This window comes from Carcharhinus amblyrhynchos, chromosome 8, assembly GCF_965287045.1.
Source record: "Carcharhinus amblyrhynchos chromosome 8, sCarAmb.v2.hapA, whole genome shotgun sequence".
Classification (NCBI taxonomy): Eukaryota; Metazoa; Chordata; class Chondrichthyes; order Carcharhiniformes; family Carcharhinidae; genus Carcharhinus; species Carcharhinus amblyrhynchos.
This window is the reverse complement of record NC_137331.1, coordinates 68,270,991-68,284,495: the sequence shown is the minus strand read 5'-3', so window position 1 is coordinate 68,284,495 and position 13,505 is coordinate 68,270,991. Positions and strand designations below refer to the sequence as shown.

Genomic DNA, 13,505 nt, shown 5'->3' with positions numbered 1-13,505 from the left:
TATAAACCTCTATCAGGTCGCCTCTTAACCTTCGTCTCTCCAGAGAGAAGAGCCCTAGCTCCCTCAACGTATCTTCATAAGGCATGCCTCCCAATCCAGGCAACATCGTTGTACTTAAACATCCTGTTTACTTTCACCTCTGCCTACCACAGCTGCAACATTTTATTGAACTTCTTGTTGTCTTTATCTCATTACTTTCTGGGTGCTGCATAATAAGAATTGCTTCAATTCCATCATGAGTGTCCCATCACACAGGGAGAGAGACAAAAGAAGAAGAAAGTAAGGATGATGATGAGGGCCATGATGTTTGATTTGTTCTGGATAAGAGTATCAAGAGTCAGGGCAGGATGAAATATATCAGTTATGATTTAATTGAATGGTAGAGAAAATTAATGAGCTGAATAGTCTGCGTCTGTTTCTCTGATGTCGAGGTGGCAAACATTTTTACATCTTGCTAGATGATGGCAATAACACTTCAATGATGATCTGAAGAAAAGGATGAGGATGATCTTCCTATTTCTTGTCCCCCTGCTGTCCCTGTCTTGACTCCCATTAATTTAATATCTTTGCCACCCACCTGATTTATCACTTGCATTAACTCAGACTGTCACTGGCTGGATTCAAATAGCAAGAATAAATATATTTCATCAGCTGACTTATGGAGCGTGAAGGAGCTGGAAGAACAAGATGTTAGCAGAGCATAATGAGATACCTTCCTTTAGCTAAGGAGACAGTGAGCTCAGATTTCACAGATCTTTCTAAAGAGAGATGTGTGGTAGACAAATATCAAAATTATGCTCACTTTCTAACTTGGATTTTGAGTAGGTCAACTGGCTCTCATGCATCTAGATCAGGGAATGTTTTCCTTTCTACAGCTATTGGTGAAGGATGTAGCAATTTTATTCCCGTCTTTAGGCATTCTTCCGTTCCACACCTCATCCCCAACCCTTTACAACAGTGTCTCAAAACAAATGGTGCTTGTCCTCATGAAAAATATAGACTTCAGCCTTGGAGGAATCTGCTCATGGATCTTGCTTTTCTATATTATGTTGTAATAAATTACATTAAATCGGATTATGGTGATCAACTTTTTCATTAACACAAGACTTTCAGATGTCATTGATAATGTGAAACATCCTGACTATGGATATTTGCCATAAAACTGGCCACTATCAAAGCAACATAGATAACATAAAGTGCTTGAACAAAGCACAATGGGGGGGGGGGTTGCGATTCTCCCAGAACTGAAGTCTCTGGGCCTGCTAGCCTAGGATGGACAGCAACTGAGGCTAGCCATTGGGATGGGGGCGGTGGGGGGGTTCATGTCAGGACTGCAGGGGGAAGGGAGAAGGGAAATCAGGAGACCAAGGCTCCCAGAGGAGAAGGGGACAGAGATCGAGGCGGCCCGAGTGTGGGGGGAGATCGGGGCTGGCCCAGAGATGTCCAGAAGGCCAGTGATCGGGTCATGGGGGGATCAGAAGGACAGTAATGTGGGTCGTGGGGCTGACCAGTGATTGAGCTGGCCAGCAAATCAGGAGGCCAGCAGTGTGGAGATACTGTGCGTGTGCTGATCTCCGCTGAGACATTTTGAGCATGTGCAGTGACCCACTCAGCACTATGCTGCTGGCCTCTCCAGCAGGAATAGGCCCCCACCCATAGACCTTTTTTTTGTGATTTACACTAGTGTACTCTGCAGTGCTCAGGCGGGAGATTCATTTTTCAAATCCCACTATAAAAACCAGCAGGATTTTCTCCAGTTTCTATGCAAATTCGGCATTTAGAATATTTTTGGGTGAATCTTGGCCAATGTGTTTGTCACAACATTTCTTATGACTGTTGTGACCATTATCTCTATCTTGAGCATCAATTGTACCTCATTTCTTCCTGTACAACGTGCTTCAGAAAATAACTGGTCATTTTATACATTTGTTATCCTTAAATTAACAGACAGAAAACCATGAAGCACACAAACCCACAATCAAATTCCCAACATGTGGCTCTAACATGGAACAACAATAAGTAAAATCTATCCTTATATGTTTAACATTGCTTGGATTAAACATTGTTTCTAACTAAAAAAAAGAAGCAAAATAGTTAAACAAGCTTGTTTGACTATTAGCACAATAGCGATATTAAAAATGAATAAGATTCTCAAAAACCATCAGTTTTGATCAGAATTTTGTAATAAAATTGCTTGTATTCAAATCTTGAAAACAGATGAAGTCAATTCAAGTAAAATCTATAGCCAGGATTTTTTGGATGGTGAAGTTTTCTTTCCTGCCATCTGAAAAATCAGTGAAAATGCATCAATGGACATAAATTGACTGAAGGTGAGATGTCTGCCCATCACTCAGAAGAAGGTCCTGCCTCAGAGTGCTGCAGGCCAATCTATTTGGTGGCAGCTCTTTGTCCTAGCAGTGCCACTAACTCCAGTGGACACAACTAGGACTAAGCTCCAGAGTCTACGGCTGGAATTTTACTGCCTCATTCACCCGAGCTCGTAACATTCCAGCAGATGCCAATGGAGAATGTCGTTCTGCAAGCCTCACCCACCCTGGAATCAGGGCAGACCTGCCCGAAAATTTCTAGTCTTGGGATCCAGGACCAGATTCGTTTTGGGTGTCTCAGAAAGAAGAGGGAGGCAAGTGCTGGAAATGAGCAGAGGGAGATACAATGTGGGGAAGAGGTCAGGAATGGAAGAAACAGCCTCAAAAGTCAGACACTGTAGGGGAAAGGGTGGGAGGGGTGGGATGAATGCCTGATGTTGAAAGAAGGCTGCCAATGGATATGCCCACACCTTCCTGCCAAGGTCTGAGGGTCACTTTGCAGGTTTTCCCCTGCCCCTGAGCTCTGAGGCTGCACAGGATATGGCCATTAGGTGGCCATTAATTGACCAAAAAAGGCCTCAGTTGGTCAAGGGCTCGGGTGCTAGCCTAGTCTCATTTGTCCCAATACAAAATGTGGAGAGGCAAGCAGGCCAGGCAATAGTCCAGTGAAAATGTCATCCAAAGGATTTTATGGCCACTCACCTGCCTACAAACCTGTTGGCAGGGGATATAATATTCTGTCCTAGGTTCCAAAGCTAAAAACTAAGGTCATTAATGGTATCTGAGTAGGGTTATATGATATCAGTCATTATTGTTATCTGAGTGGAGTTCTATGATATCAGCTGTAAAGATACCCAATTTTATCTTGGTGTTAGAATGTAGTGAACAACAAGCCATTTGGTCCTCTTGGAAGCAACACCTGGGCAATTTTTTCAGCATTGACTCCTGCCTGATTGACACCACCCACAACAAATTTGATGGAGACATCATGCCATAACTGAGGGCCCAGATAAAGCACCCAGCAAGATAAATAAGGACTTGTGGACTGGGGGATGAATGACAATCTTCATAATCAGGGTAGGAGGGAAAGCCTTTAACAGGAGAAGCCCAAATTGTCCTTTAGGGGCAGATGGAGCATTCTTTTTAATTCTTCAGAAAAATATAATTATTTCTCTAGGCTTCATGTAGCCAATGTCTTTGGATACATTGCTGGAGGGTTTGAGACCTTATAATACTTGGCCAAACCTACAAGCCTATAGTTAAAATGGTACATATGCCTGGTGATATCACTGGGTCATGACTTTGCAATTTAAATTAGGTTCCTGATCTGTCAAGGCTGAAAGTGCTCACAAGCCTAATTTCAGGTTTGTTAAAATGTTGAGAATTGAAGCACCAACAGGAGGTTAAAATTTCCTAATGGTTTTGAATGAAAGTTGAAAACAACAGCCATTATTATCTTCATAAAGTAACCTTGGAACAGCATTTAACCATTTTGGATCACATACTGAGTGACATCTGCAAACAATGTTCTGTTGTCAATTATTCACTCACTGAGAACTACAGTCCAGAAGTATCAAATGGAAAACTATTTGTTCACATTTAACCAAAAGTAAGTTTCCACAAAATCGGATTTAGCAATTCAATTCAAATTCAAAATGGTACGTTATAAAGCAAGGAAAATAAATAAGAAAATAATTTCATAAGAAATAAATTATGGATAAATAAAATGTGATTAGTACTTACAAGCTGGTGTAGAACAATCCCTTGTGTTATAGTAGAGACGCTGAAATTGCTTACTACATTCTGATGAGAATGAGATTGGTCCTGTTTGATAATTAGTAAGAGGTTTATAAAAATGCTTCTGTCACATGAAAATGTATTATTTCAATAAATCATGATTCATTTAGTACAGTATGAGTGGTTCCTACCTGCAAAATGTTTTATGAACTTTTCTTTCGCACTGGGGTCTCTATGGACAACCTCTGTAGGAGAAAGCAAAGATGTTTTCAGATATTCTTTTAGATTCTTCAGGTTTGCTAATCCTTATCCATTTAATCTGACTGGCAAAATCAATATATTTTGTATTGGCATACATGGATGACAAAATGCAGGGAGTACATTTTAATTACCTCAAATTCTAAATGCTTAAGTTTGGGAAAAAAATCAGTTGTTTTTCACACTAACACATGAGGCTGTTGTCTCAGGAATGTGATATTTTTCTACTTATTTTACAGAAGTGTCACCATGCAAATTCAGAACCTCTGGAGATTGGGTTACAAAGAAGAAATTTTAAATGCTGAAAATTTGAAACATACATACATAGGAAGCCCATCAGTTCTGACACAGGATTTGCACCAAAAATATTAGCTTGTCTTCTTTATGAACAGTGTTGGATGACTTGTGTATTTACAGCATTTTAGCAATATTCTCAGTATGTGTTCTAACTTTAAAGTGAACCCATTATCAATTTGAGTTTTTTTTTGCAATTGTGAACATGTGAACAAGGAAGGGGCATAGTATCCCACTACATGGTTGTTAATGCTTTTATTTTGGACACACCATCTAACCCTACAGAGGAACAAGTCCATTTAGGTTCCTTGCCCATCTAACAGTTGAAAAATAAGAATTTCTGATGAGCTGCAGAATGTGAAGACCGTGAATAGCAAGTCTCTTGTGTAGTCAGTCCTGTCCGTGAACCTACAAGTGGATTGATAAGAGGTGGGTAAATACATGACGTTTCATTATTATTTTCAAGATCTTGGTATCAAAGCAAACATACATATCAGTCTAAAGAAAAGCATGATTTTTTAGCCTTGACATTATTGGATATAAATCATATATTTTCTTGCCATGGTACTGCAGTTCATTATATTGAAGGAGGAGAGGTGCAAAGAATACACGAGGTGGAAGAGATAAACGGGATAATTAAGTAAGCTGAAGTCACTCAAGAATTTCAAAAGTTAGTAGTTTCTTCTTAGTAATGGGATGTTTGAAACATCCCTTACATACTTATTGGAAATACAGTCAATAAATGCCACAGTGCAACACTTTCCTAACTTGTCATTACAACAATTCCAGTCTGCCTGAAGTGAAAACTTAAGAATGAATGCAGAATCAGTTGCGTTCATCTGCAAGCTTCTCTTATGATTCAAAATACTATCATGACATTTGCAGAGGATGCACAGACCAGACGCATGCTTTTAGCAGACCAGTACCAAAGGAAAATTGCAAAACTCTAAAAACATAGAGATTGATATCATCAGAGTTCTGTAAAATTCACATAGTTCCAGATGTCCATAGGCTGCTTGCTGCTTTGAGGGGGAGAGCTAACTGGTGCTCACAAGGGTCACAACATCTCAGGTGAGAGGCAAGATTAAGCAGACTGGCCTTCATGAATAACCTTAGTCAATACAGGGATTGAACCCACACTGTCAATACCACCCTGCATTACTAATCAGCTACCCAGGCAATTGAGCTAACTGACTCTCACATTCCAGCCAGTCAATGTCATCACTCTTTCAAAGGAACTCATTGATATCAATGGCAGCAGTCTTAATGACTAAATTTAGAAGACAATGGAACAGATTTATTTCCAGCTGAAGTTATAAACATAGATATTAGTTTCTAAAAAACAATCACAATTTTGCACGATTTTTGCTTGATTTGATTGTTATGTTTTTATAGGTCACACAGCGGATGGAGTTGCTTTTCTGAAACATGAGTCAGTAGAGGGCACTATTGTTGCAAATCAAAGTTTTGAATCATAACTTTCAAGTTTTTTATCCTTATGATAATGAATCCTTATTCATGAGAATACTTGATAAGTTGGCTGAAGAAAGTAATCTCTGTTCTTAAAAAGCTCATGTTTAAACATGTAGAACTGTCCTGACAACATAGTTTGATTACATCAAGTTCAAAAGCTGCGTGAAGACATGGGTAGCTGTAATCCACAATTAAATCATGAAGCGTGCTCTATGTGGGTGCAAGTGGAGAGGAATTGACTGGGTTTCCAACAGATGATGCCATCCCCACCTGCCTCCTCTCTGACTCTGAAATAAAAGGGGGCAGGTCACAGAGAGTAGAAATATGCATAGAAAATAGAAACAGCAATTCAGTCTTTCGAGCCTGCTCCATCATTCATTATGATCATGACAGATCATCAAATTCGATAATCACTTTCCCCCCACATCCTTTGATCTCTTTAGCACCAAGAACTATATCTAATTCCTTCATGAAAATCACACAATGTTTTGTCCTCAACTACTTTCTGTGATAGTGAATTCCACAAATTCACCACTTTCTGGATGAAGAGATTTCTCCTCACCTCAATCCTAATCCTCAAACAATGATGCTTAGTTCTAGACTCCCCCACCATCGGGAACATTTACTCTGAATCTACCCTGTCTAATCCTGTTAGAAGTTTATAAGTTTCTATGAGATTCCCTCCCTCTAAACTCCAATGAATATAATTCTAACCAACTTAGCGTCTCCTCATAGGACAGTCCTGCCTTCCCAGGAATCAACCTAGTTAATCTTTGCTGCACTCCCTCTATAGCAAGAATATCCTTCCTCAGATAAGGACACCAAAACTTCACACAATACTCCGATGCGGCCTCAATTTCAGTGAAACATCCCTACTCCTATACTCAAATCCTCTTGCTATGAAGGCCAACATACCATTTGTCTTCTTTACTGCCTGCTGTAGCTGCATGCTTACTTTCAGTGACTGATGCATGAGGACACCAAGGTCTCATTGAGTATTCATACGTCTCAAGCTACACCCACTCAAATAATAATAATTCCTAATTTTGCTACCAAAGTTGATAACTTCACATTTACCCACACCATACTGCATCTACCATGGTTATGTCCACTCATGATGTAGAGATGCCGGCGTCCACTCACTCAGCCTGTTCCAATCACGCTGAAGCGTTTCTGCATCCTTATCACAGCTCACCCTCCCGCCCAATTTGGTATCATCTGCAAATTTGGAGATAATACATTTAGTTTCCTTGTCCAAATCATTTAATGTGAACAGTTGGGTCCTGGCACAAATCTGCACTAGTCACTGCCAGTCAATTGGAAAAAGACCCATTAATTCCGACTCTGCTTCCTATCATCTAACCAGCTTTCTATCCATCTCAGGACACTACCGCAATCCCATGTGCTTTAACTTTACACAGAAATCTGTTATCTGAGGCCTTGTCAAAAGTCTTCTGAAAGTATAAATGAACCAAATTCACCGATTCTCCCTGGTCAACTCATATTTGTTATATCCTCAAAGAATTCCAGTAGATTTGACAAGCCTGATTTCCCTTTCATAAATCCATGCTGGCTTTGTCTGATTATACCACTACTTTTGAAGTGCTGTGCTATGAAATCCTTGATAATAGACTCTAGCAACTTCCCTACTACCTAAGTTAGGCTCACTGATCTGTAGTTCGCTTTTCTCTCTATCTTCCTTTTTGAATAGCTGTCTTACATTAGCTATCCTCCAATCTGCAGCAACCATTCCAGCGTCCAAAAATTTTGGAAAATGACCACCAATGGATTTACTATTTCCTTGGCCACTTCCTTACATACTCTGGGATGAAGATTATCAGGTCCTGGAAAATCATTCCCCTTCATTCCCACTAAATTCCCCAAAACCATTTATCTATTAATATTGATTTCCTTCAGCTCCTCACAAAAACTTGTGCCTCTCTGAACTTCCTGTATATTATTCATGTTTTCCTTTCTGAACATAGAAGCAAAGTATAAATTTAGTTCCTCACCCATTTGTTTGCTTCCCATTATGAATTAACCCATTCCTGACTGTAACATTTGTTTTTGTCAATCTCTTTCTCTTTACATAACTATATAAAAATTTACAGTCAGTTCTTATGCTCCCCACTAGCTTATTTTCATATTCTAATTTGCTCCTTCTTAAATCAATCCCTTGGTCTGCCTTTGCTGAATTTTGAACTGCTCCAAACCTCAGGTCTGTTGCTTTATCTGCCCATTTGTATGCTTCTTCTTTGAAACTAATATTATCTCTGATTTCCCTTGTAAGCCATGGTTTTGTCATAGTGTCCTTTCCACTCTTGAGCTAAATACAAATAAACAACTTTTGGAGTTAATCTATTTGGGCCTTGAATGCTTACCATTGCCTATACATTGTCCTTCCTTTCAATAATGTTTCCCAGTAAATCATAGCTAACTCAATTGAGGTAACTATGATAGGATGAAGAATATTTGTGATATCCTCAAAAAATTCCAGTAGATTTGACAAGCCTGATTTCCCTTTCATAAATCCATGCTGGCTTTGTCTGATTATACCACTACTGCTGCAGGAATCTGAAACTCTCCCCCCCAGACCACCTTTTCAGCCAGGGTATCCTATATGTCCTGCTGTTTTCTACTCCAACTAGCACATGGCGCAGGTAGTAATCCTGAGATAACTATCTTTAAGGTCCTATTTTTCAACTTGCTTCCTAATCCCTTATATCCTGGTTTTAGGCCTCATCCTTTTTTTTAACTTTGTCGTTTGTACCAATGTGTTCCATGACAACTAGTTGTTCACCCTCTCCTTCACAATGTCCTGCAACCGCTTTGAGACATCCTTGGCCCTCACACCAAGGAAGCAACATGCCATCCTGGAATTTCTTTTGTGAGTGCAGAAATATCTATCTATTCCCCTCACAGTTGAATCCCCTATGACTATTACGCTTCTACACCTTTTGCTCCTCCCTTTTGCAGCAAAGCCAACCATGGTGTAACTGTTACCTCCCAAGAGACCATTCTCCTCAACAGTATCCAAAATGGTATATCTGGTTTGTAAAAGATAGTTATCTCAGGATTACTACCTGCGCCATGTGCTAGTCGGAGTAGAAAACAGCAGGACATATAGGATACCCTGGCTGAAAAGATGGTCTGGGGGGGAGAGTTTCAGATTCCTGCAGCAGTAGTGGTATAATCAGACAAAGCCAGCATGGATTTATGAATAGCTACAGAATGTTCCAACACTGCCTGCCTAGTCCTTTTGTTTTACCTGTTGGTCACCCACTCCCTTCCTGCCTGTGGGGTCTGAGCTTGCTGTGTGACCACATCTCTGTACATGCTATCCATGATACTCTCACCCTTGCAGATGCTCCGCAGTGCCCCCAGAAGCTGCTTCAGCTCCTAAATCTGGGCTTTCAGAAGCTGTAGCTGGAGGTACTTCCTGCATGCATGCTGGTCTCGGGAACTGAAAATATTTCTGGTCTCCCACATGGAGCAAGAAGAATGGGCCACTGCTTGGAGCTCTCCTGCCATGTCTTACCTCTTTAAGTTAAATTAATCCTTTTATTATCAAACAATATCAACTAGGGCCCTTCTTCTCTACTCTTTGTTGCTATAGAATATATTTCTTACAAACAATGAATCACAGAATGGCATCTTAACAAGTGTAACCACTAACACTGCTGCCAGGCATTTCCATTGTGAGGGGGAAAAGGAACATAAAATTATGTCCATCATGTTTTACTATTATTGTCACCAGTAGGCTTACATTAACACTGTGATGAAGTTGTTCTGAAAATCCCCAAGTCACCACATTTCAGCACCTGTTCAGTTACACTAAGGGACAATTTAGCATGACCAATGCACCTAACCAACTTATCTTTCAGACTGTGGGAGGAAACTGGAGCACCAGAGGAAACCTATACAGACAAAGGGAGAATGTACAGACTCTGCACAGATTGTGACCCAAGCCAAAATCGAACCCAGGTCCTTGGCGTTGTGAGACAGCAGTGCTAACAATTGTGTTACGTGCTATAAATCATTCCTTTCGTCCCATCCCAGTATACACTCAGATAGTTTCCTTCAGGTGCAAGGATTTCAGGTTAAAATCTGAGGCCACATTTATTGTATTCATGCCATTCTACTTTCAACATTATTACCACCTGATGGCATTTGCCAATTACCTTAAATAGGCAAATGTATCTATGGAAATGGCAGATTAATTGATTTCATGCAATATCAAGGCCTTCATTTTTCTTGTTGTGACCAAACCTGCTGTTAGATTGCACTATTAATCTGGGAGCTCGAACTACACTGCCAAGCATTCATTAAGATGTACATCTGATCAGGAACACTACTCTGCCTAACAGGAGACAATTCTGCTCCCTAGTTGGTGAACTTGGTTGGAAAATCCTGGGTGATCTGGGACAAATAGAATCCCAGGGATCTCTGGGTCAGGGGGCCACAACATGAAGCAGAACCATGGTTCTACCATTAGACCACATATTTTCTTTCCCTAACTAAAATGCCTATAGTGGATCTGTTGTGTACACAACCCCTCCCCAAATCAAGGAGGCATTTCTGGGGAGGAGTCCTGAGCTACCCAAGGAATTTAGCTAAACACACTTAAAATGCCTTTGTAACATATGTCTTAGTCCCTTTAAGGCAAAGCATAATGGAAAACCTGTATTTGAAAAGTTTCAGTCAATCTGAATTTGAAGAAAAACCAAATTTCCATTCAACATAACAGGCACATTGCAGCATTATTACTGTGACTCCACATTCGAAATGGAGTACGTTTGACTCTAAGTTGCAGTTCTTTAACATACCTTTTTTTATTTACTGAGACTTCATATTGTGCAGCAAGTTTCTTTTCCGGACTGTACTGCACATATGTTAGCTGGAGAATTAAACTGAAAAGTCCAAAAATCACCACAACATTTTAAATCGACAGATTTCTAAACAAGTTCAAGGGTTTGATTATCTGCACCCTATTTCACCTCCTGCTGAGGATCACAACCCGAAAAGCGAGGCGCGCTCAGATGAAATAATTTGTCCTGTGGGTACGTGGAGCACATGATTCTGCGATGGGTCTCGACAGCTTCACAAGCTAAACAGGGGCAGCTTTCATTTTATTTCCTCTCATTCTTGACAAAGAACCCGCCCCCCGCACACAGACACACTAATTTGCAATAAAGCCCAAAATGGTAGTGGGCAAAGCCCTAACATGGAAATGACAAACGACAAAAATAAGAAAAAAAATTAAACCGTCGATTTCATGCTAAATGGGTTTTGTTTAGAAATTGCCATTCACTTCTTGCGGAATGTATGGATACATTTAGACATTGACATATGAATTCTACAGACAAAGAAAAACATCTGATTTAAGATCAGACATGACCTGGCGGCTAGGAACTGTAACGCTCTGGGCTGTCCCAAACCCTTGTATTACTTCAAGAGGATTTATATTTGCACTACAATTGTTCCTTTCAGACATCGCACGAACACAATGAAGGATCATCCTATCGTGCTCCAAATGCCATTCCTAATAACCAAAGTACGTGGTATTTCTGTCCCCATTATTATGGGTGGACCGATCCATACTTCTCCACGTCCTCACATATGATATAACCCGGGATTAAAGTCTGTTGTGGCCAGATTAGTGTTGGGAAGTGGAGGAGGACACCGCGTGTAACAGACACACACACCCACTCAAGCACCTATCCGCCTTCACTTCTTACCTATTGGCTTGTCCGACCTTGGGACAAGCGCGGCTTTTTCCTTGAAGTGTTTGTAGTTTTGGTCCAAGGCATTTAAAGTGCTGTATCGCTTGGCTATGTGCCTGGCCCCGTGATTGCTGTCTCCCACGCCTTTTAAAATGAGGTCTAGAGGTGACTGTCTGGTTGTCTGCCTCGGTTCTGCCCTGCTTTCACAGTGTCCCACAGTCACCAACAAAAGGACGATGCTCAGCAAAGTGTGCCATTTCTTTCTTCGGACCATCTCTAGGTAAAAGAGAGAGTGAAAGAAGATGAACATTCCTTTCAGAAGCTTTTGGGACCACGATTTCTCTCCTGATGCTGCCAGACAGCTTGCAGACCGAAAAAAAAGTCCTTCAATCCCGCCTGGGGAACTTGCGAGGCGGGGGGTGGGGGCTGTTGTTAGATCAGACCCGGGGAGCGATCCCAGCGCTATCGCAGAGTGAACCGGGTTTTATTTTTTACATAAGGCTCGTTGGATCAAATCTAAACCTTCTCATCACGGGATGAGGTGGTGTCACAAGGACAACTCAATCTCCACATTCCTGAGTTTTTATCCTGCTCGACATCATGCGAGCTCTGGCCCTCCCCCTTAACACTTGTTTCGTCCCAGATATAATATCTCGTTAGGTCACATTTATAGACATGGATTAAGAAAGGTATTGCCAAAGCAGCACATTGCAATCCTGGCTTTAATTTAGATCTACTTTGCACACATCACTGCATCGATCCGTTCAGTAAGCTGCGGGGGTTAGGAATAAATGAGCAAACCGCATTCAGACGGGAAATTACTGTGTAACTTTGTCTGCTGACAATTGTTGCCTAAAGTAAATGTGCGCCCCTCTATTGATAACCGTTGTTAAGCCACTTTGGCAATTCGCTCCAAAATGATGCATTCAGTTCAAAATATTTTAGGGATGAAATTTAAAAATCAACCCATGGAAGTTTTATCGAAATATTTTCCTCTAGTTCTGCAATATTAGCTGCTACTCCAGCATTTCCCACTTACCTGAATGTCAAATATCTTTCAGATTTCTTCTGGGCAAGAATGAAGTGACTTTTTAAAAGAAATACAAGATGTTGCTGTATTTTCTAAATTTCTCTTTCGCACCAAGTAGATCCAGTGGTTCTAGGTAAAAAGCACAATGCTCTGTATTCATCCATCCATACACCAGGCTTTTATACAGCGGGCAGGTGTTAGTTCAATATGACACTATCGACTTTAGGTGGGTGGAAGGCAATGGTAACATCTCCTGGTATTAATCTTCCTTCACAAGTCCCCGCTGGCATACGTCCTCCTCGCTCTCCCGGTGGACTGAGACTCAGGGCCATCAATTAGGATCGAGCTAAAGTTTTCTGAAAGCGGAGATTTCCCCAAGTGCAGGCATTGCCTGTCGAGTTACTTGCAAATCTGATCATCAGCGGCTGTGCCATGTTGTGTAAGGATTATGTTCACAATTTTGGGATTCCCTCAAAGCCGCTGACGTCAGAAGTGTCTAGTGGAGCCGGCAGAGCTCAGTAACTTAAAACACAGTGAGAGAGAAATCTACAAACAATAAACCATGCTGCATTGCAAGCCATCGAGTGGGATCCCTGATAAGCCGCATTCACTTCAATTTGAATCTTTAGTGTGTGGAATTCCTCCATTCAAATAAAGCGAGCA

The 13,505-nt window shown here is 40.9% G+C and overlaps 1 protein-coding gene across 2 annotated transcripts in view; it reads right to left on the bottom strand.

Annotated features, from left to right (window-relative positions):
* Positions 1–13,266, bottom strand: part of alkal1 (ALK and LTK ligand 1) — a 64,033-nt gene extending 50,767 nt beyond the window's left edge. The window contains exons 1-4 of one of the 2 annotated variants that reach the window (XM_080194931.1): positions 12,852–13,266; positions 11,828–12,088; positions 4,256–4,309; positions 4,071–4,151 (exon numbers count right to left, since the gene is read on the bottom strand). In XM_080194931.1, coding sequence (XP_080051057.1) covers positions 4,071–4,151; positions 4,256–4,309; positions 11,828–12,086 — 394 coding nt within the window. In that variant the 5' untranslated portion in view covers positions 12,087–12,088; positions 12,852–13,266. Of the gene's footprint in view, positions 1–4,070; positions 4,152–4,255; positions 4,310–11,827; positions 12,427–12,851 lie in introns of those variants that run through there. The other variant, XM_080194930.1, reaches the window with a different exon arrangement.
* Positions 13,267–13,505: the final 239 nt, after the last annotated feature.